At 37.0% G+C, this 23,881-nt stretch overlaps 3 protein-coding genes across 8 annotated transcripts; 1 reads left to right on the forward strand and 2 right to left on the reverse strand.

Moving 5' to 3' along the window:
• The first annotated feature begins 4,443 nt into the window (after window positions 1-4,443).
• On the forward strand, window positions 4,444-6,872 carry LOC132047287 (glycosyltransferase family 92 protein RCOM_0530710-like). The gene is made up of 2 exons (XM_059438285.1): window positions 4,444-4,807; window positions 5,136-6,872. Exons 1-2 carry the CDS (start codon window positions 4,672-4,674, stop codon window positions 6,644-6,646), a joined length of 1,647 nt encoding a protein of 548 aa, XP_059294268.1. The 5' UTR covers window positions 4,444-4,671; the 3' UTR covers window positions 6,647-6,872.
• A 283-nt stretch (window positions 6,873-7,155) lies between these two features.
• LOC132047288 (putative E3 ubiquitin-protein ligase RING1a) lies at window positions 7,156-9,289 on the reverse strand. The gene is made up of 6 exons (XM_059438287.1): window positions 9,063-9,289; window positions 8,631-8,707; window positions 8,318-8,556; window positions 8,153-8,202; window positions 7,975-8,049; window positions 7,156-7,892 (listed from the first exon to the last, which is right to left on the reverse strand). The coding sequence occupies exons 1-6, from the start codon at window positions 9,272-9,274 to the stop codon at window positions 7,418-7,420; spliced, it is 1,128 nt and encodes a 375-aa protein (XP_059294270.1). The 5' UTR covers window positions 9,275-9,289; the 3' UTR covers window positions 7,156-7,417.
• Window positions 9,290-10,088: 799 nt separating this feature from the next.
• Window positions 10,089-23,787, reverse strand: LOC132047289 (uncharacterized). 6 transcript variants are annotated; one of them, XM_059438291.1, is made up of 20 exons: window positions 23,648-23,665; window positions 23,249-23,404; window positions 22,413-22,743; window positions 20,914-21,159; window positions 20,581-20,771; window positions 20,330-20,498; window positions 19,601-19,738; window positions 19,345-19,522; window positions 19,051-19,196; window positions 18,791-18,967; window positions 18,580-18,690; window positions 16,801-16,920; window positions 16,547-16,703; window positions 15,857-16,020; window positions 15,657-15,743; window positions 14,070-14,398; window positions 13,666-13,723; window positions 13,328-13,467; window positions 11,769-12,042; window positions 10,089-10,803 (listed from the first exon to the last, which is right to left on the reverse strand). In XM_059438291.1, exons 3-20 carry the CDS (start codon window positions 22,734-22,736, stop codon window positions 10,471-10,473), a joined length of 3,342 nt encoding a protein of 1,113 aa, XP_059294274.1. In that variant the 5' UTR covers window positions 22,737-22,743; window positions 23,249-23,404; window positions 23,648-23,665; the 3' UTR covers window positions 10,089-10,470. The 6 variants fall into 6 exon arrangements, with proteins under 6 accessions (XP_059294274.1, XP_059294273.1, XP_059294275.1 ...); XM_059438290.1 differs by lacking the exon at window positions 23,648-23,665 and adding an exon at window positions 23,481-23,635; XM_059438292.1 differs by lacking the exon at window positions 23,249-23,404 and having other exon boundaries at window positions 23,648-23,787.
• Window positions 23,788-23,881: the final 94 nt, after the last annotated feature.

Consider the following 23,881-nt stretch of genomic DNA (forward strand, 5'->3'; position numbering starts at 1 on the left):
CAATGGAGTTTCTATACAAAAGGCAAAAAACATGTCTTAAGGGGTGCTGGTAGACAAATTCTAAGTTCGGGAGGAACAAATCTGACAAAATTCTCAGGTAATCATTCACAACTTTGTATGATTCAGTTGGTTCCTACCATGTGTAATGAGGTTCAATGGTATGCTTTAGAGGCTAAGTGTGACACTGAGTCAAACACTGAGCAAAACCCTGGATTAACTAGTCTGTTAGTTGAATTCAAAAGACTATTTGAGGAACCAACACAACTGCCCCCATCCAGAGGTGTGTTTGATCATAGGGTGGTTTTACATCAAGGTACTGAGCCAATTAATAAAAGACCATATAGATATCCATCTGTAAAAAAGGATATTATTGAGTCTTTGGTGAAACAGATGTTAGATCAAGGGATTGTCCAACCTAGTTGTAGTCCTTTTGCTGCTCCAGTAGTTCTAGTAGGAAAGAAAGATGGAACTTGGAGACTATGTGTGGACTATAGAGATTTGAATAAGGCCACTATAAAGAACAAATTTCCTATTCCTATTGTGGAGGATTTGCTGGATGAATTGGGAGGATCCAAGATTTTTTTCTAAGATAGATCTTAGGTCTGGATATCATCAATTAAGAATGGCAACTGAAGATATTCCAAAAACTGCTTTTAGAACCCATTCTGGTCATTTTGAGTATCTTGTCATGCCCTTTGGTTTATCAAATGCACCTGCTACATTCCAAGGGCTTATGAACTCAGTATTTCATGCCTTCTTAAGGAAGTTTGTTCTAGTATTTTTTTATGACATTTTGATCTATAGTAGATGTTGGGAGGACCATTTGGTTCACTTGAGAGCTGTTTTCCAGGAGATGCTTAAACACCAACTGTTTGCCAAAAATAGTAAATGTTTCTTTGGGGTCCAAAGAATTGAGTATCTGGGGCATTTCATTACGGAGGAGGGGGTCTCCACTGATCCACAAAAAGTTGAAGCTGTTAGAAATTGGCCAGTTCCTACAAATCTCAAACAGTTGAGGGGTTTTATAGGGTTGGCTGGGTACTATAGAAGATTCATTCAAGGTTTTGGTGTCATTTGTAAACCATTAACTGATCTTCTCAAAAAGGACAGTTTCAAATGGACACCACAAGCTACTGATGCATTAAACAAATTGAAGATTGCCTTGACTAATGCACCTGTATTGGCCTTGCCTGACATCAACCTAACTTTTGTGGTGGAGACTGATGCAAGTGGTTATGGTATTGGAGCAGTTTTGATGCAACAAGGCCACCCTATAGCTTTCATCAGCAAGGCTTTATCACCAAGGCATGCTGCACTATCTGTCTATGACAGAGAATTGTTGGCTATAGTTCATGCTGTGACCAAGTGGTCTCAATACTTATTGGGGCAGAAGTTCATTATCAGGACAGATCAAAGAGCATTGAAGTATCTGATGGAACAAAAACTACATACCAATTCTCAATTAATGTGGCTCACTAAATTGATGCCTTTTGACTATGTCATTGAGTACAAAAAGGGGGTAGAAAATAAAGTTGCAGATGCTTTATCTAGAGTATCAGGGGCTGAACTCTTGGTTATGGTGGTTTCATCAGTGGATTCTGAGTTACTTCAAGCTATAGAAGACAGTTGGACCTCGGATGGGGAACTTAAACTCCTAATTGAGCAGTTAATGGCAAATCCTACTGTTTCATCCCAGTTCACTTGGTCTCACAATCAGCTTAGAAGGAAGGGAAGACTAGTGATTGGTAAAGTGCAGACCTTGAGGAATGATATCATCAAGTTATGGCATGCTTCTTCTCAAGGTGGTCATTCGGGTGTTGATGCTACCCTAAAGAGATTACTGACCCTTTTCTATTGGAAGGGCATTAGAACTGATGTGAAGAATTTTGTGCTCAGGTGTGACACTTGCCAAAAGAGTAAGGCTGACTTAGCAGCTTACCCTGGCTTACTACAACCGTTGCCAATTCCTGATGTTGTATGGTCACAAATCAGCATGGATTTTATAGATGGCCTACCTAAATGTAAGGGATATGAGGTGATTCTAGTAGTTGTTGACAGGTTAAGTAAATATGGCCATTTCATACCTCTAAAGCATCCATACACAGCTCAATCTGTAGCTAAGGCATTTTTAGATGAGATAGTGAGATTGCATGGGTTGCCTGATACTATCACAAGTGACAGAGACGCTGTATTCTTAAGTTCCTTTTGGCAAGAACTCTTTTCATTACAAGGCGTTCAGTTGAATACATCCACAGCTTATCATCCTCAATCTGATGGACAGACTGAGGTGCTAAACAGATGCTTAGAAACATATTTGAGGTGTTTTTGTACTGAGGGAAATACTGATTGGCTTTCTTGCTTACCTATGGCTGAATACTGGTATAACACTTCACACCATTCAGCAATCCAAACTACCCCATATGAGGCCTTATATGGTCGACCCCCACCCCTCCATCTTCCTTATTTGCCTGGAGAATCTGCATCTGCTGAAGTTGACAAAGACCTTGATACAAAGAGAATTAAAACTACAGTTGCTCAAACATCACCTAATGAGAGCTCAACTAAGAATGAAGCAACAGGCTGATTCTCATAGAAGTGACAGACAATTTTCTATTGGGGATTGGGTTTACTTCAAGGTGGATCCCTATAAACAATCCACTATCACCTCTCAACCTTTCCATAAACTAGCTTCCAAATACTATGGTCCATTTCAGATTCTTAAGAAGGTTGGCCAAGTAGCATATACTCTCCTCTTTCCACCTTCTGTCAAAATCCATCCCACAGTACATGTATCCTTACTCAAGAAATGCTTTGCAGTACCTGACCAAATCACTTACCCCCCTTGTCCTGATATTGCCAATCCCCATTGCCCTATACCTGAATCTATACTACAAAGAAGAATGGTGAAAAGAGGCAACAAGGCTGTTGCTCAAGTGTTGGTGAAATGGACTGATTTACCAGCTGATCAAGCTACTTGGGAATTCTTTAATGTTCTCAAAACCAGGTTTCCTCAGTTTGATCCTTGTGGACAAGGATCTCTTTTGGATGGGAGTATTGATACAAGTAATTAGAAATGCCAGCTCAGCAAAACCAGCTCAACAGAATCAGTTAGAAGTTAGTTAGCAGCCCAAGTCAACTGTTAGTTGGTTAGAGTTAGTTAGTTGTAACTGAAATTGGGAAGTTGTGTATGCTATAAATACTTGTATCAATGTATAACAGATCATTAATGAAAAGTGTTATGATTTCTATTCTCTACATTTCTATTCCATCTCTTCTTCTCCCCAACCCTTGAGCTTCCTTCTCGAGCCTTCTCTGTAAAAGCTCCTGAATTAGCTTAGGATTTCTCGAATTTTCTTGGTTCCTGAAATCTTATTAACAACTCCACAGCCTTTTAACATTTTTTTGTGCGGAGTATCCTTCAAATGCACTGGTCTTTAATTTTTGTCCCTCAAATTGTTAGTCTTTAATTTTTGCCCTTCGCCTAAAACTCCTAGCTTCCGGGTTCGAACCCAGCTCAGTCAAAAAATTTTAAAAAAATTGTCAGCTAGAACTTGGATTGAGAGCGGAGTTTTGCGGTTAAGGTAAAATTAAACGCAATGAAAAATAGTTTTGCCCAAAACTCTACCTTAAGGTAGAGTTTGAAACTCTGTCTGAAGCAGGCAATATTCTGTCTGCAAGCCTAACTTTGGCCAGAACAGGCTTAAGTTTGCTATAAAACCCTGCCTTGCCTTTTTTTTTTTTTTTCGACTAAGCGGAGATTCGAATCCCAAACCTCATGATATTAGGCGAGGGCAAAAATTAAAGACTACCAATTTGAGGGGCAAAAATAAAAGACCGCCCCAAAATAAGGGCAGTCCTGCGAATTGCCCAGCCTTTAATAAGTCAATCTAGTCCACTCACAAAGCAAAAAACGAAAAAAAGGGCGTTACTCTAAATAATAGAAAACCAAAAAAATAAAGAAGAAGAAAATGCAAGTGCATTACTAACTTATTTAGGTATCTACTTTATTGTTTGTTACTACTAAGTTACTATTACTAGGTCTTCTGAAAAATTGAAAATCCACTAGCTAAACTAGCCCAATAAGCCGTTTTCGTCATTCTAATTTATTAGGTTTTGATTATGTTATTTTTCAACGACTAAAGAACGGTCTATAAGGAATTATGTGTCGCAATGATGACACTTTTTTATTCAACAAAAACAGCCATATAAATGGAATTTTGTACGAGCATGAAAGTGAAAGAAACAACTGAAGTGGCAGTTGATGCTATTCCTTTTTTAAAATTCTTTTTTTGTCTATAATTTGATTAGTATTGAACATTCCTTTCTAGGGGTGGTTTCTAGTAAACCATAGAAACTAAATAAATAAAGAGAAGTTTATTGAATACGATGAAAAGGGAATAATAATTGAAAAAGAAATAAAATAAATCAAAAGAAGGAAGTTGGAACAAAGTGGTCGACCTCATACTGGTTTCTAATTGGTAAAAACAATACAGAAAATTGACAATTTGACCAAATATAAGTCTGCTATAAATATGCTCAAAAAACCAATAGAAGAAGAAAAAGATGATGATCATAATCACCATTTTTGCTCAGAAACAGAGTTTCAGCAAAAGGGGTTGCTAATTTTGATTCATTAACATACTAAGTGTGGCTTAGATTCTTGTCTTGGAAATGCAACATCATCGTAAAAAACGTGCAGTTTTGCCAGTAATACAAATTCCAAGAAAATCTTTGTTCTTGTGTACTCTTCTTCTTGTCTGTTTTGTTGGCGGCTTCACTTTTTCTTCAATTCGTCTCTTATTTCGAGGTAACCACCTCTACTTCTCTCCTAATTCTATGTTTTCAGTTAATTAACAAGTCTTTAAACTACTCTTTGTTAAATTAAATTCATTTCCAAAAACTGCTCTTTTTTGGTCGAACTACCTGGTTTTTACATTAATTATTTGTTTACTTTGTATGGGAGCGGTTAATATTTATATTGGGATATGATGATTGATTATTAATCAATTATTGATTATTAATCAACCTTAAATATGATAATTTGATTATGATTGATTATTAATCAACCTTAAATATGATAATTTGATTATTATTATTAGATATAAAGTACGTACCTTCCATTTGTGAACTTTCAGGGTTTCATCCATGGCGGCCTGAGGCAACCACAACCATAACCCGTGTTAAACCGAATATTCCAGTTACAGAAACCGTTGAATTCCCTGATGAGATTATTGTTTTCCTAAAATACCCTTCTTCAACTCCCTTATTTACCAAACATGACATATACTGTATCTACCTTACTCCTAATTCTTCTCAGCAGCTCAAACAATCACCTGAATTAGTTGAAAATGATGAATTATTGGGCCAACAGCTCGTTCGTTGTCCCCTGATTAAGCCACGTGGAGTGCTGACGTCACTTTCTGTTGAGCCTAGTGGCTACACCCTCTCAGTGGGGCCCATACGCCGGTGGTATTCGTTGGCGTATGAGGCCATGATCGATCGCGATAACACCACTATCGTGTTTGTGAAAGGGTTTAAACTCCGTGGGGGAAAACAATCTGACCCTTCGAAATTCAAGTGTGTTTATGGTTGGGATGTTAAGAAACATCCCAAATTCATGTTGCAATCGGATGTTGTGTCCGTTGCTCAAGAAGTTGTTAGGTGTAATACTCCAACGAGCATACTGAATAGTCCAGAGAGGTATCAGTCCATTAAGGTTTCTGTTAGAATGGTTGGTAAGGAACCTGTAGAGTCGATAGCGAGTCCTAAACGTCGTTTGCGGCTTAACTTGCCAGGTCAAAAGCAGCACCAGATGTGTGTGTGCACAATGTTAAGGAATCAGGCAAGTTTCTTGAAAGAATGGATCATGTACCATACTAAAATAGGAGTACAGCGTTGGTTTATATATGATAATAACAGCTTGGATGATATTGAAGATGTCGTTAAGGTGTTATCAATGGATGGAAACATAAACCTGACGCGTCATGTTTGGCCTTGGATCAAGACTCAAGAGGCAGGTTTTGCTCATTGTGCATTACGAGCAAGGGATGTGTGTGAATGGGTTGGTTTTATGGATGTTGATGAGTTCTTCCACTTGCCTACTGGTCTGTCGTTGCTTGACATATTAAGAAACCAATCAAAGAGTCCTAATAATAATGTTGCTGAGTTGCGGGTCTCATGCCACACGTTTGGACCATCCGGTCTTATACATGTCCCGACACAAGGGGTCACAATGGGGTACAATTGCAGGATGATTGCACCAGAGAGGCACAAGAGTATAGTGAAACCAGAAGCATTGAATTCAACATTAATCAATGTGGTTCATCATTTTCATTTGAAGTCTGAGTTTAGGCATGCGAATATGGATAGAAATGTGATGGTGATTAACCATTATAAGTATCAAGTTTGGGATGTGTTCAAGGAGAAATTCTACAGGAGGGTTGCTACGTATGTGTCTGATTGGCAACAAGACAGAAATGTTGGTTCCAAGGATCGTGCCCCGGGTTTAGGGACACGAGCTGTTGAACCACCGGATTGGTCTAGTCGATTTTGTGAAGTTATTGACACTGGCCTTAAGGATCGAGTAGCAGAGATGTTCACCAACCCAAGCACTGGCAAGTTACCCTGGCAAAAATCACTGACATGACCCTACAACACGAAACTATTTAGTATCAAAGGCAGCATAAGTTTTTGACTTTGAGGATACAGGGGAGCTCATTTCTTTTGCTATTTTATTTGTAAATGAATAGTCGATATATTCTTTTTGTACATGAATTTACGTCACAACACAAAGGTAATATGAAAATGAAAGGTGAATGTTCAATGTACCTGTACTTGTATCTATTGAAAGTCAAAATCATTTTTAGTCTCAATGACGTTGCATTCTCTTTGATGCTATGAAAATTATTTAAAGCCAATAATTGAGCAATGACAGAATGTTAGTAGGTACAGGAGCAAGAGATGACTTCTATCTCATAGTATAACCTTTCAATTCCCTCATCCAACATTCTCTTATCCTCTCTGGAGGCAAATAATGAGAAAAAACAATTCTCCTATAAGAATTCTTCATGTCCCAGATTATAGTAGTATTACCTTATCCCTGTCTCTGTCTCTGCAATTATAGTTATAGAATATATAATTCCTTGGGCCACCATCAACGTAACAAAATTTGCTTCATTATCTCATCATTGCTGATCCTTTGACTTGATCAGCAAGATGCTGGCATGGACAACAGCAATTCATGAGTTTCAAGTTTCAACCATAAAAAAAAATGATATAACAATAGTACAAGTAGCTATGGGTAATGGGTACTTCATGAGGAGTTAAAGGACCTTTCAGTTTTTCAACAAGAACATTGGGTTTTCAATGTTAAGAAGACAAGTCCAATTCCAAGTGCAATCTAAAACAAAATACAAATTTATGATCCACGGCCTCCTCTGTTAATGGCTCTTGATGCCATGGCCCTCAAATTTGCTCTGGCTAGAGCAAGAGAGCTCCTGTACTGCTCATCAGCAGAACTTCTTCTCCTGAAGGTTTCCATGAACTCCTCTCTTTGCAATCTTAGAGCCAATGCAGCATCCTCGTCCTGGATTGGTAACTCCCTTCTCGAGCTAATGTCTCGATTTCTGCTTGGCATTCCAGAAACTCGGACACTTTGTCTTCTCATGGCGCGAGAATTCCTTCTTTCTTGACTACTAGGACCAGATTCTGGGCTGTTAAGTGCTAGGACTCTTGTAATGTTAGAATGAGTAGCAGCAGCTCTTACTGGACTTTGACGTTTAGCTTCTCTAGTAGTCAAAGCTCCCGCTGTTTTTCTTGCTTCTACTTCTTTGGGAAATAGAAGTTGAATTGTATTCCAAAGAACTGTGTTAACAGTGCATGATCTACCATTGCTGAAAAAATCAAGTTTAACAGGAATTGAACCACCAAGTGAACTCCTTTATAAGCTTATTTAGTATAACATTTTTATGGTACCTGATAAGCTGCCTGCACTTGGGACATTTCTTTCCACATTTATCAGCAGCAGATCTCAGACACTTTTTACAAAAACTACACATATAATTTTACCAAATTAGTCAGAGTGAATTACTTAAAATGTCTACGCATATTGATTTATGAATCTAAGTTGACGAGGAAGTCGTTAAGATTATACCTGTGACCACAAGGAGTGGTACTTGGTTCAAAACAGATCTCCAAACAAATCTGAAAATTCAAAGAAATCAATTCTAACCCAAAATAGGAAAGGTGACAAAAAATAACTTCTCTATCGATAAATGAAAAGGGTCATGAAGGTTCAAGAACTGATTGTAACTCTTACAGCGCAAGAAAGCTCTTCACGAAGTCGATCAATGGAGGGAAATGCTGAAGAAGAAGATGAAACAGAACATTTCTGTGCCTCCGATCCTTCAGCTCCTTTCTTGTCTGCTTTCTCAATGGATTTTGATTCTATCTTCTTACTAAAGGATGAAACAGAACAACCCTGTTCTTCCGATGTTTCACCTCCTTTCTTGTCTAATTTCTCAATGGATGTTGATTCTGCCTCCTTTTTATCGCTTTCTGCAGAGCACATCAACATCAGGATACAATACATTTATTCATAACACAAAGTCTTCCTGAAACTCATGATTTACCTTGTTTTGCAGTGTCATCTTCATCAAGATCAAGAACAGTCGCAGTTATGGGACTCCTCTTCTGAGCCCTTCTTTTCCTGAAAAGATCACAAATTTTAAGCATTTCCCAACACCCCAACAAAGAAAAGAGTGACTAATAATCCAATCAGACAAAGTTATCCATCGTTTATACATATACAGGTGATCTATCCAATTAATTGATTAGCTTCACTAAGACTCATCCAATAAATAATCAGAGGCGGATACAAGATTAAGTCTATGGGTTCCTACAACAACCTCAAGTTAATATATACAACAATATATACGGGTTCGTAGTCAAATATTTATTGGTATTTAAGAAATTTCCAAACATATGTACTTAGCAAAAAATTACTGCGATTCGATTTTTAATTCTTGAATCCGCCTATTAGTTAATCTAAATGGTGCAAGTACCTTCTGGAGTTTGTTGGGGGAGTCTTGAAATGCAGCAAATCAGAACGTTTCTTGTGTTTAGGAGGGCGATCGGGGGTATCTTCAACAACAAGACTGGCAATGAGAAGAGCTTCTTCGTCCCAACCAGCCATAGCAGCAACAGATCGGAACTTGGGGCTGAATAACCCTTCAACTTTGTCTCCATTATTGTTGCCTGTTTCTTCGTTCACCATCCTATTTTTTTCTATTTCTGTTACTCTCTCTGTTTTTTGTGATGAAGTTTGTTCCGAGAAAGAAGAGTCTAGGGTTTTAAGTAACGGTCACATTTCTTTTGATTTCGTGTGGCGTAACGGCTATATTTGCGCTCATCAGGTGTGTTATGGTACATGCAGTATGCTGTGCTCTTCGCCTAATTTTTTTTTGTTTTCTTTTACCAGTGCGCTCTTGCTAATATTCTTGTCGTGCAAACTTAACATGATCTATTTTTATTTTTTTTTTTTTGTTTTCCAATTAAGATCCCAGACCCGCATTAGAAAGACGACTATATTAGGATTAAAAACCGCTCCCTACCAAAAAAAAATTTTTTAAATACCTGTGACTAACCCGAAACTCCTGTTAAGCAAGGTTGTTTTCATCCGCTACACCACAACATGGTCTATTTTTAGTATTAAAAAGGCTGTTATAGCTTTTAAAAAAAAAGTTAAAAGTTGGTTTTTGAATAGCATAAAAAAAGAAAATTATGTAGGGTGTCTTAATAACCATGAGCTTGAAAAAAGAAGAAAAAAAACACACACATGCTATAAGCGATCTTTTTCATCCACGGATATTTCGATCTAAAACCAATTAGTGATTCATTCACACACTAATCCAAGAGGGATCTAGGATTTTAACCATAATAATTATTTATACATATTATGTGAATTCCCAAACCAAATGCAAGGTCTAAGTGAAAGTTACTAGGTTCTGCTACATAGTAAGTCCGTCGCGGTATAAACTGGCAAAATGACAATGTTGACTGAAGTGAGCGTGTTATAGATAAAATCAGACTGAAACAAAAATCTCTTGAATTTTATGAACTGTATATTACATATCTGCGATAAAATATGATGATTGAATCACATCAAAGCTGGTGGTGAAATAAAGGAGGACAATAAAGAACCCAGCCAGACCAACCTACAGACACAACCTGATGGGAAAATAATTGAATCACATCCTGATAAAAGACATGAATACTCCGTGCAAGTTGTTCTAAACAACTTTCTACTCTTCGCAAATGAAGGTGGTAACATTACACATCCAGCAAGGCATAAAAGAAATCTTCAAAATTGAGGCATCAAAGCCATGTCAATTAGTAGATCTAGCAGAACACTCTGCACGTGGCAATATCGTACACGGGAGGGTTCTGTTTGAATCCATAAGAATATTTTCTTTAGTGTTTATGAGAGTGTTTCCTACGATGATGGTACATTTCCCCCTTTTCCCTACTTCTCTTCTCTATGATCCTAAAAGCACATGAAATAACCCCAATGGCAGCCATGGGATAAAATGTTTTGTAAGGAGCCAAGGCTAAACCACAAATATAGGAATAGTATCCAGCAAGAAGATAGGCAAAGCTCAGGTTTATCTCCCATCTTCTGATGCCTGGAAAAGGAAATAAGAAGAAGTTGAACTCCGGCTTTGAGTCACATACACCATGCAGCAAAACACCTATACAAAGTACAGAATCCAAGAACCACGGCAAGCTCTGACTGATCCCCATTCTCTGTGTGCAAGCAAACACCAAAAAAAAGAAATGTTATGCTACTTCCAATCATTTCGAGTGGATACTAAATAATGAACATGAGACGAACGATTCTGACTACCTTTGAGATTACAACGCACGAGATGAGAGGAGGGAGAAAAGTAACAAGGACTTTAATTGTTCTTCCTCCAACTATCTCTGGTAATCATTCTTTTCTTTCCTTTTCTGTATACACCTTTCCTTTCTCTGGTGTGGGTTTTTCTTTTTTATTTTTTGTGGTGGCAAGTTTTCTTTTTCGTATTTTCTTTTTTTGGATGGGGAACATTGCGATTCAAGGTACAGTTTTATCACACGACTAAGCAAAATAACAACTTCAGATGATTGAGTTTTGTGGAAAGAACATATCTATATAGTTCAATCTGACAGTACAATTGCTATCAATGAAATTCATTATGATCGTATTAATGAAATTCATCATATATTATATGTTGGCCAAAATTATATTCATCAAACCTCCGTCTTAGCTCCCAGATTCTAGCTAATCTTCATCAAGCCATTGAAGCTAAGAGAGAATTAAATATCTCAGATTTAAGTGTCATCTAAATTATAAGTTACAAGTGCCTCTTCTTAATTACTTCACTTTACAATGAGAGCTTTTGAGGGCGTAGAGATAAATTTTGTTCAGTTGACGAGCAGTATCATATCCCTTATTCCATTTTGGTGCACCCATAAGATTCCTTTACGAATGGAAGATAGGTATCATTCGTAGAAAACCATCTCATTTTGTAGGTTTTCTATAGTTTGGTAGCTTGTATACTGGCATGTTTTTAGCCCAAACATTAATAGCGTATATTACTTTATCAAAAAGACTATGAGAACATTTGCTCTATCAAGCTATCAGTGCAAAGTAATGAAGTTCCAAACTGACAAAAAAATGTACACAAGGCAGTAAAATCGTTTTGGTCATAAAGGAAGAAAAGAAATACCTGGATCCATGCTATAAGTGAAGGGACAAACATAAGCGTTGCAAGAAAGTGCAATACAAGCAAGCCATGCCGATGATTGAAGATCTCTAATTGGGTATCACCATAGCTTTTTACTGAGTCCAGACTCTTGGTATTACTCTCCTTCTGAGGATAATGCTTGTTGATCTCACCATCATACTGGGGTATGAACTGCTCCAATCCACTCTCACTTCCGTTCCCAGATTCTATTAACTCTTTAGTCTGGGTATGGCTGCGAAATGAAGCCATCAAAAAACTGTTTACAGACAAGAAGAACTGGTTTTAGACTACCTTTGTCATAACAAAATATCAAATAATTAGCAGAGCCAAAAAACTAAATAAACAATGTAGAATAAAAGTGATGAGTAATGCTGCATATTTCATTTATGAAAATAAATGTACTCAGAAAATGCACTACAAGCATAGAATTTGTGTTTTCCAATTTTCATTTTGAATATATGTCTCATTATTCCTAAGTACTTTCTCTTTTTTCCCCTTATCCTTTTCTTTCCAGGGGTGAATTACTTAGACCACCTCTCTGGTCTAGTGGAACTTATTGGACCTACCCTATAGTTTGTGAACTATATTAAACCTCCACTCTAGTTTTATATTTCACCTTCCCCCACCCCACCACCTTTTTACAGTTAAGTAATTACACAGACTTTTCCTTACAAGACTTTCCCTAGCGTTTTAGGGCCTCATAAGCAATGATAAGCTTTCTGTCCAATATTTTGCCACCAACATTATTGCATTTACCTAAAACCTATGGGAGATAAAAAGAGAAATTTGGATAAGTTTTATCACTGGAAGCGAATTGCTGCTTTCAAGCTTAACTAGTTTAGCTTAATAATACTATGAGATTCATTTTTATTCTTATTAGCTCTTCTAAAACCAATTAGGTGAAGTTGCCTAAGATTTATTACACAATGGGGCTATTTTGGTAAAAGTATGTCAGAAATCAATGCAACTAACTTTAATCATTACCGAGGGGAGGTCTGTGATATTTCCCAGACTAGATGGGAGGTCTATTAAGTTTTGCTAAATAGAGGAGGTCAAAGTAATTGATTTTTTCTTTTTTTTTTCACTTCATTTTTTTTACTCCAACCAACTAGCACTTCATGGCTTTTTGTTTGGTTGCCTTCAGCATTGATCAATTTCCTTGTCACATTTGCTCCCAGTATCAATTTTGATGTGAAAAGTCACTTCTCCCACAACCGCTGCCCCCTCAAAATAAACAAAAGGAGGAAGCAATTATTTTTAATTCATTATTTATTGAATTCAATGACTTGTGGTCAAATGTTTGATCTATTCAATAGTTCTGAGAAGGTCTGAATACGGTTAGGAATCAGCACATAATATTGGATACGGCAAAAAACTTTGGTCTAGACAGAAGGGCCAAAATATCAATGGTCAGGAAATGGCCCTCAGTTCTACCAATAGCTCCAACTGAATAGTAATTTCATTTCTGGAAAACCCAGTCAAATTAATACGCAGCACAAGACCACAGAAAAGTGGAGAAATGGCACTACTTTGCAATGTACCTGGACAGGGCATTGTGGCAACACACAGCATGAGAAAGGACCAACAAAAGAAGACCCAATGCTGGATGAGCGAAGCACACTAGGGTCAAAGAGACAAGTGTCATAACAAATAATGGATTGAATCTTATGATCCTGACTACCTGTTTCAATAATGAAAACTCATATAAAAAATAAGCACATCGACAAAAATTTAATTAAATCAGGAATTTGACAACCACTAAGATTAGAGGACCAGGAATGCAGGATACACATCCAATTTTATTTCTGAAATATAAGTAAAAAGCCAGCCTTTTATAAACTTAGGCTTTTGCAAGTTACAAAGTCGCAAATAAACTAACCTTGGATGACAGGAAAGCAGTGAAAAGAGAAGAGAAGTTATGATCCCGTGTTTGCGACCTGCAAGAGATTATATTGTTGTTAGCGCAGTTGGTATTGGATTTCTTGCATTCATAAAGGTATCTGTTGAATTATGTGACTATCTTAAGAAAAAGTTTAAAATGTTAGAGAGTAATCACTTTTATTTATTTAAATCGGCAACACGCCCCTTACATGAATGTATTTTAATTGTTTATGGGAGGTGGGCAGGGAGTAGGGGAATTAGAAATTGCTCTTAAGATTAAGACTGAATTTCACCAGCACATGCAACCTTGATCTATGACTTGACTAATAAATGATACCAGTCACTTGTATGAAAATCTTTAATAACACAGATATGGTATATATATTCAAAAGAGGAACTAACCGTTTCTTGATGAATACATGTAAAGATGCACTAACGTAGAATAACAATTGGGAGGCTGATACCAGCACAACCACCACTCCATTTGCACAAAAGTAACAGATTGTTGAGACAATGATGAAGCTTATGGCTGGAGGAAGGGGTAGAGAAATGAGGCAGGAAAGCACTAGAGCAAATAAGATAGGTAGCAGGGCCAAACATAGAAAGGGCAACGGCATCCGCAAATTTGATTCCACAGCTGAAAGGAGTGAAGGTATAGGCAGGTCAAGCTCCCATTGCCGTGCTTGCCGCATTAAAGCAAAAAAGACAACAGCAATTGCAAAACCAGTAATCTGCACAGGCCCATGACAGCAAATAACAATGAACGCAATAATCAGAAAATGAACAAAGAAGCAATAACTAGACAAAGGAGCATAGTAAAAAGATCAGCAACAATTATAAGAACTACAGACATCCAACTAAAGAACAAACCTGATACACTACAAAAGAAGGGACACAAGGCAACTGCACCATTGATGATATTTTGATATATTAGTCAGGAACCATGCAAACAACTTAGATATTTAGGCTCTTTGTTTCAAGAGAATGGAATGATAGATGAAGATGTTACTCATCGAATTAAAATTGGATGGTTGAAATGGAGAAGTGTTACTGGTGTTATGTGATCAAAGGATGCCTAGTAAAGTGAAAGGTTAGTTCTACAAAATAGTTATAAGACCGGCAATGTTATATGGTAGTGAATGTTGGGAAACCAAAGTCGATATATCCACAAGATGAGTAATGCAGAAATGCAGATGCTAAGAAGGGGTCATACAAGATTAGATAAGATTAAAATTGACGACATTTGTCAGAAAGTGCAAGTAGTACGCATTGAGGATAAAATAACAGAAGATCGATTGAGATGGTGGTCATGTCCTGCATCGACCGACAGATGGACCAGTCCATAGGTGTAAACCATGGTGAGAGATGGTGTTAAAAGGGGATGAGGTAGACCTGAAATCACAGCAAAGGAAGTTCTCTCGAAAGACCTACATTTTCTTGATATCAATACAAACTTAGCAAAAAGATAGGGTACAATGGAAGAAAAAGATCCATATAGGTGATATCTACTGGTGGGGAACAAGATTTAGTCTTGTTAGAGAGTTTCTAATATTTTTGCTATTATAACCGTTATTATATATGTCTAACTTAATTTACTTTTATTTGGTATTATGATCACATGAGTAGAATTTAAATGGAAATATGGATGATTCATATAGCCGACCCCAACTTGTTTCGGACAGATAACGAGTTATAAATAGCTCAAACAGCAAGAATTGTGAACTGTTGAGGACTAATCTTCTAAGGTATAATAGTAGAACGTATCCCAACTTAATGGAACATGGAAGAATCTCTTAAATATGAAATATTAGAATTGTTGGGCATCACAATCAAATTGGAGATTCTGTGCCACCATCAGAATTCTATAACGTTTTGAAGCTAAGTCGCAAATGAAATGTAAGAAATATACACATGAAAAGAAAAGTCTCAGACTGCATGGTATACAAAACCTCCAGATACCCTATGAGACGGGTTTAAAATTGCATTCACCTGTGAGAAATATAAAAGCAAAAATCTTTTAGCTGCAGCGGTTACATTAACACCAATACTTGTTTTGTACGAACAATGTGGATCAATCTGCACATAAGATGGAAAAATATTAAAACAAAGTCATGAAAGAGCTAAAGAAACAGAGCAGCAGTCTTTCAACTTTCTAACCGAACAAGAAACTAACGGGTCTGTTATAATACCAGCAACAAAACATTGGTCTTTTCTGACCCTAGACTGGAAGTCCAGAGTGCTGGAGAGGAATCAACAAGAATTGTTTCTGAGAACAAATTAGGAAAAATATGAAGACCAGATGTGGCATCCCAAGCAAGTGCTACAGGAGGGAAACAGCGAAGTTTACACAGCCCTACATCGAAAAGAATAAGTTACATTAGCAGCACAAATAAATAACAATAACTGAGACATTCAATCTTCTGTATGAAACATTCAGTCGATAAGGTTAAAACTCAGCTGAATAAACTAAAGAATTACTTTTGACTTGGTTACTTTTTCTGCAATTATATATGAAGGTGGCAAGTTAAAAGTGCACCTGCTACAAGTGATTTTCCAGTTATTGCTATTATACAACAACTTCTATTTAAAAGTCCCTTTGATGGGGCAGATTGAATAGCAGTTAAAGGGAGGTGAGAAAACATAAACCTTCTTCAATTGGTATTGCATTTACTTAGCCAAAGGGATGTGGAACTCACACTTCAAGTTCCCTCCAAGAAATTCCTCAAACATCAATTCCACCAAAATTTATGGGAATTTGGAGGGATTGGTGGAAGATGCTGGCAAGTAACACAATACCAAGTAAAATAGTACAAAATGCTTTACTGATTAACAGAAACAGTAGAAGATGCTTTATTTTGTTAAATAGAAGAAACCCTTACTGTCAATTTCCATCTCTCCAGGTTCATCATCAGTGAACTCTGACTTTCTTATTCCACAACCAGTTGTTTTGACAGATAATGTCACAGGCATGAGGCCCAAGCTAACAGAGAATGTCAGATTGAGTGCAAGAGGATGATCCTCATTCAACATCATCTCCTGCAAAATAGAACCGAAAAATAACGTATTAAAAGGTAGATATAATTCAAACTTTTTTTCACCCACTCTAGTTAAGTAAGATCCACCCTACACAAACCTTTAAAGAAAACATGGACCCAATCAACGAACCAGAAGATAAGACTGTTTCCCCATCCTCTGGTTTGAAAAATTGCCCAACTCCCATGGAAGTGGCTGGTGGAGGTCTTCCTGACAGAGCCTGAAGATCATAAAGTTGTCATGAGATGAAAATTCAGGATCTAACCGCAATTAAAACTCGACACAGGAAAACAGAAGTTTCCATCTAAAAGTTTATTCCAAGAACAAATTTGCACTGTGGCACTACAAAAACTCATGAATATATATAAATTACTGCAAAGAGGATCTGTCAGCAACTCTACCATCAAAGGCAGAAGAAAGATGTGATTTCTATTTATAACACATTGAGAAAGAAGAGGTTCTCCCAACAGATCCTAACTGCCCCAACCCCTTACTCTACATCCATTTCAAAATTTTAATATGCGGCTCTCTGCAGTGTCTGCCCCACTACCAAGGTGATTAGAGAACGTCAGTCAAAATTATTGAAGTTGATAGACTAGTGAGGATAAATCTAGCGAGTAATGACTCATGAGTCATGACCATGGACAGACAAATGATAGTGAATGTATTTACATAAAATATTTTCCTCAAGAACGATTAAAAAATGAAGCACAAACAACATTTCAATGAGTACCTCCAGCTAAAAGCAATTACTCAAACAAATATTTTTGAAGCCATATGAGCTATACAGGTCAGAAAGTTAATGCTTCGTCAACCTCTCATAGAAGATTATACACCAAATATTTGTTCGATGTGGTGATCCCAATGAAAATTTGGTCTCTGTATTTGCAAAAGAACCTTCTAGTTTCTTTTTACCTTGATAAATGATGTAACAAGCATCATTAAAACTAGAAGACTGGTTAAAAAATCAGAAAACAACAAAAAACAGAAGATCCTACTATTAGTCAGTAACCAATTCCGGGGGCTCAACAACAAACAGGCAAAAGGAAAAGTATGAACTGCAACACCATGGAACTTCTGAAGCATTTCAATTTTTTTTATGGCACTATATAGTAAAATCTTTATTATTTTCAATAAAAACCTCTCATTTAACCATGTAAGAAAGAGGAGGAGGATATATGTTAGTTGGGGTTGCATGTGCAAAGATTTTGAAAAGAATACTAATAATCTCTTATTGCATTGCAGGTTGGCTTCATAGCACAGGATACTTGTTTCCATATTGTTTAACGACTCATCTATGCCATCAAGTTTAATGAAGGAAGCAACCATGCGCTGTAGAATGCAGAGGAGTTGAACTGAAAGAAAGGTACCTTGTATACATCACTGTTACACTTATATGAAAGGTACTTGTTTCCATATTGTTTAACCTCTCATGGAAATGAATGCAATAGAAATTGGTTTCAAAACAGTGAGAACAACCAGAAAGCTTTAAACATCTTTCTTTACTATTTTTTGGTGTGAGGAGAGAATTCCATGCTGTATGGACAGATGGCAAAACAGGATGTATGAATGTGGTCAGGAAAGAAAGAAGAAGATACTGACAGACGTTTCTGGAGAGGAAAAACTAAAGGTTTGCTTAGCATTTCAGAGAGGACACTGGAAACTGAAATCTTAGGCTGCTTAACATGGCACAAGCAAGTGAAGGTCGTTTATCTTTTATTTATAAAGTACAGAAACTAAAGTTCTATATCAAATTATTAAAGATTTAACGGGTAGTAACATCTAGCAGATACAAATTATTACAAAGAACTCCAAAGAAACTAGGTATCATGACTAAACAGAAGCTAAAGCATATTTGAGAAACCCTGTGAACAAGTACCAGGCGAGGTGCCACTGAAATGGTCAGAAATTTGAAGCCACGCATATCCCCTGGGTGCAGCCAAAACACAGCAGAAGGAGGTGCCTGCTCAGTCTGAGTACCTGGTTCAACCTATTGCAAAAGCAACACCTTTAAGAAGCATTTCAATTAAACTAGCTCATATAACATCTCATTTTAGAGCATTTGGCTGAAAGTGGACGCGACCAAGTACCTGCTTTGGAGCTGGTCCAGATGGAATTTGCACCATCTTCGACGTAACTTCTAAAACCCGTTTATTAATCGGCAAATTGGAAACTGAAGTTCCTTTCTCGTGCCAAAGGTGCAATCGTACACCGGAACATGGAGAAAGATTTGTAACAAAAACAAAATGGTTTTTGCCATTAGACCCCTGAGTATGCAAGTAAGATAAAGTTATAAACTGGACATACAGCATCAAGTAAACTTTTTATAAAACGATAAAAGGAAGCTGACCAACTTCTCAATGTCCAACCACCGCCTTCTCCCGTCCATTGCTAAAACCGTAACTGTGGTTGTCTCGATGTATAAATCTCTTTCAAGTGTATCATCACTCCAATGGATGTTACTAGGGCAAGCATACATTCTGTGTGTCTGCGATCCTGCACCACAATTCACCTTTTAGAACACCAAATTGGTGCCATATACAAGAACACGTTTAGCATGGAAATGCATTTTCATATACTTTAAACACTGTATAAGGATCATCCCTTTAAATACTGTAGATACAGAGAATTGAATTGAGAATACCAGATTCAGCTTCTCCATTTTCAATTGGTATATGAGGCAGCTGTGGCTGCTTTAACCAATTAAAATTTGGAGGTATTCCACTGTGAAGAATTTTTGTGAAGATTGCCAGCCTTTTTTGAACATCAGATACAGGTTGACCAGTCTCCTGGTCTATCAGACTAAGAAGAGTATGTGATACCTGAAAAAGTTGATATTGAAATTCAAAGCTATTTGACTACAAATTTAACTGGAGACTCTTAAATAAATTATGACTTACTTGGACAACGAGCTGATTACACCACAGGATAACCTGGTGCTCCATTGATAACCACACATTTTTCACGCCTGTGCTACTAATCATAAAGCCATGGGTAGGAGGCACAATACCATCAAGTGATTGTAGCTTTGATCGGACCTAAAATGAAAAGTTATAAAAGCTAAATATTTAGTGAAGCAATGCATAGTTGTTAGCTGATATGAAGGGGAATTGATGGGGCGAGAGAAAGTAAAACAGCCAAAGAACAAAGTACACAGATAGAAGCCGGCGATAGGGTCTGGCCATTGAAAGAAAGTATAACTGTTATACAGAGACAAAGGCAATGGAGAACTCAAAGTGAAGGTAGGTAAACCAAGAACATTAAAAGAAAAAAACTGCTGTAAATGAACAGTGAGCAAGATGGAGACAAAGCTGTAGAGCTACTTCCCCCTACTCGCTAACAGAGCAGTGCATTCAACAGCAATAGCATGACAGTTACAAAGTTAAACCCCTGAACATAAAAATATTATGTTTATCCAGCTTCCTCTAAAAGTAACTAACAATCATTCACTTCAAAAGTATTTTGATTCAAGAGGAGAATTGAGGCTTCCTACTGGAATTGCTAGGAAAAGAAAGAAGGGAAAAGACATGATATCGGTTATAAGCCTTAAGTTATTAGTTGCCAACTATAGTTCAGATTTTCAAACTTCTGCATATACTTGAACATGTATAAGCAAATAGAACAAGTACCTGGTAATCATGATAACCACCCGAAATGGAGACAACAACAACATGAGAGAGTGGTGGATCGGACAAATGCCCTGATCGAGAAGTTTGGACTTCGTATCCTTTCCTCCATGCGTAATTTACTCGTGCATAGTACTGACCAAGTGATGGCTGCAGAGCCAGAGGAGGTGATCTGGGTAAGGCATCACAAAGAAATAGTTATTTTATAGCATCAGTGTAACCACATAATAGCTTCCAGGAGTAGAGCAACTTACTGGTGTGGAGAAGAAAGTGTCAGAACGGTTTCAACAGCAGATATTCTCAAATGTGGGTGGACAATCGCAGCTCTAGCAACAAAACCACCCATGGAATGACCAACTAATATCACACTTCTCGGAGGACTCCTAGACACAGCAGCACCTTCCTTAACTCGTGCATCGTGGGACTCCTTGTAGTGATCCAAAATCTAGTAGCAGGAAGATGTAAATAGAAACAGAGACATGAAAATTACAAGGCATAAAACGGGACAGTCAAATGCCCTACACATAGACATTGCATCAGTCAAATGTCAATAAGGAGCTATTTTACTTGAGTAAGAAAAGGTATACCCTGTGAATGGCATATACAACATATTCTGTGTGTTCTTCAAGAATTCGACCATCCATTGCAGAATGTTCACCTTCAAGATCCACAGCAAACCAGTCAAGCATGGATGTATATTGATAGGGTAAATGAGCGCTGGTGACATCAGAATCTACTCCCTCTCGGAGACTTAGAGAGGATTCTTGGTAAAAACTGCGTTCAAGAGGACCTCCTTGATAAGCCCTATCAGATTCTGCAGCCACAGATCTCACCTGTAAAAGCATTTGAAAAGGATTAGGAACAAAGCCAAAAACGAGAACAGCTAATTCATTAACATGCCATGCACTCATATTATGATGCCACATACATTCACATAACAAGCAGTTAGTAAACAACCTCTAGCTAATAGCACGAGTGCAACCTCCACACCACTTTCTCTAGAATAAGTCAATCAATCAACAGTTGTCGCAGCAAGTAAACTTTTTATTACGCTATTAAAAGAGATGGTTCCGAACCAGGTTTGTTTAAAATGGATAGAAGACAGCAAGTTGTCTGATTGAAACAACTTGATTCCCAAAATACAGTCCTTGAGAAGCTCTTGGCTTAGAACCCGTTTGGCTTAGTTGATTGAATGTAGCAGACATTAAGTGTTAAAAGCTCTATTAAGTGCTGAAGTTGGTTAATAAGCAGTTACGTTTTGGGGTAGAAGTGCTGAAAACTGATAGTATGTCGTTGGTATGTTTGGTATCGACACTTATTCTGTTAAAAAAACATAAATGCCTTTAAATCTGTTCACACTTGAAAGAAGTTGATTATTGCAAGATTCTTAATTCCAAATTGATTCAAATACAAATTTATTTATGTCTTAATTCACTTTAAGTTTTAAATTGGTAAGATAAGATTATTTGAATAAATATAAGTTATTTTATGATAACTGGAATGGCAGATGAAATTGAAACGCCGTGTTCATTTTGGCTATTAAGCAACTTTGGTGCTTACCTTAGTATCAATTGATTGATGTAAGCCCCCACCAGAAAAGGAATTATTATAATCTTTTACTTGTACCATCATACGTAAACCAAGAATATTCAATTGGTTCACATAAATACCATTTACTTACACTTCATAATTAATACTACCTCTGACCGGTTTAATATCATGTAGTTACAGAGCAAACAAATAGAACCTTTTCCTATCACTTTTTGTTGTCCCTAACACAACTAGAATTACTTTTTATAGTACTTATATAGTTTTAGCATGCATTAACCAAACGAAACTTGTGTTATGCTTTTAGAGTGCCAAAAGAATATAGAAAACAGTTCCAAGGATATAAGACTTTTTCTGTGCTTTCATCAACATCCTACGTTCTGTATACGCTCATCTGTCATGACGACATGCACACATAATCTATTTGGAATTGGTAATGCACTAAGACATTCCCATATGGAAGATTTGAGACAATAAAGTGAGACATATGATGCCAATACTGTTCTGAAAGATTTTAGGACATAAATAAGAAACTTGCCTGTTTGTAGCTTCCACCATTGCCGGGGATAAAAAGAACAGGAACCCCACTAAGCATCTTAAGATGATCGTTGAAATCAATCTTTCTCCATCCTTCATGGTATAGATGTAGTCCGTACTTTGTGGAAGATACATTTTTTGGTATAGGTATGGGAATGTAAGTAGGGTACATGTATGTCATGGTACAACCATTAGATATAGGTTTTATCATGCTATAAAGACCAGCTAGACCTATACATATAGCAAGTAAAACCAACGCAACCACTCTGATTTTCGCTCTACAACCTTCCATGTTTTGGCTAACACTTCCGCCCATCCACTTCATCTTGATCCTTCAATGACCCACCTAATAAATTAGCAAACTTGCCAGAAAACTTAGCTAGCGTTTGGCTATTGATTTTGGATCAGATTTTGAAAAATTATCTTCAAATATCTGTTTGGCCATGAAATTTTACCAGATTTTGAAAATTTATCTTCAAAATATTTTTAAGGTCCAAAAAGGGGCTCAGACCAGTTTTTGGGAGAAATTTCACGTCCAGTACAAAATTTCAAAATTTTTAATGCATGTCCAAACACAACTTCAAAAGCTCAAATTTTCAAGTTTCAAGTTTCAACTTCAAAATCCGTGGCCAAACGGTTTTCAAGTTTATATCACAACTTCAAATCAAATTGAAGAAGATATAACGCTCGTTACATAGATCTTTCACCCAAAAAGTGAAAAATGGAAATGGGTCCTGGGGTTTTTTATATTTTTGGGAACTTTCAACAAACAGGTTATGTGTATTGAAGCTTTCTACAGTACAAAGAAGAAAAAATAAGAGGGACATAAAGGTGTACCTGATTAGAGATCTAATAGCAACAAGAACCGTACTTTTTACAATCTTGAGACCAAAAAGTGTGCTTTATCTACTCTATAATGCCTTTCCAAAAAAGGGAATGAAACCCAATTTTAGGAAAGGCGTGTGTCTCAGTGTAACTACTCTGAACTGAAATCTGATCTGACAAAACTCAAGGCAATAAGGAATTAACTGTACTTCATTTATTTCATGTACAAGAAAGATGAGCTCACCAGATCTTGTCAGTGTAGATCGGGAGAGAGGGAAAAAGATTTAAAACACAGAAAGAAAAATGGAAAGGGGTAAGAAAAGAAAGCGGAGATCAAATTGGAAAGTGTTTAAAAAGCAAACAATTGAGTGATTATTATCATTTCAAGTCTGTTAGCTTGTGATGTTTTACCATTTTCGTCCTGTCCTGGGAACTTTATGTTGTGTTGTCTTGGTACTCTTCTCATCTTAATTTGTTGGATGGTACTTTTCACTTATTGGATATCAAACTTGACTATTTTTGGCAGCTAAAATTAAACTGGATTAGTTCTATTTTTATAAACTAAAAAAAATATGTTCAAAAAAAAAAAAAGTACCGAGTCGTTTAGTTGCTATTTTCCTCATACCAAATTGGTAAAATAAAAAG

Source organism: Lycium ferocissimum, chromosome 2 (assembly GCF_029784015.1).
Source record: "Lycium ferocissimum isolate CSIRO_LF1 chromosome 2, AGI_CSIRO_Lferr_CH_V1, whole genome shotgun sequence".
NCBI classification, from domain to species: domain Eukaryota; kingdom Viridiplantae; phylum Streptophyta; class Magnoliopsida; order Solanales; family Solanaceae; genus Lycium; species Lycium ferocissimum.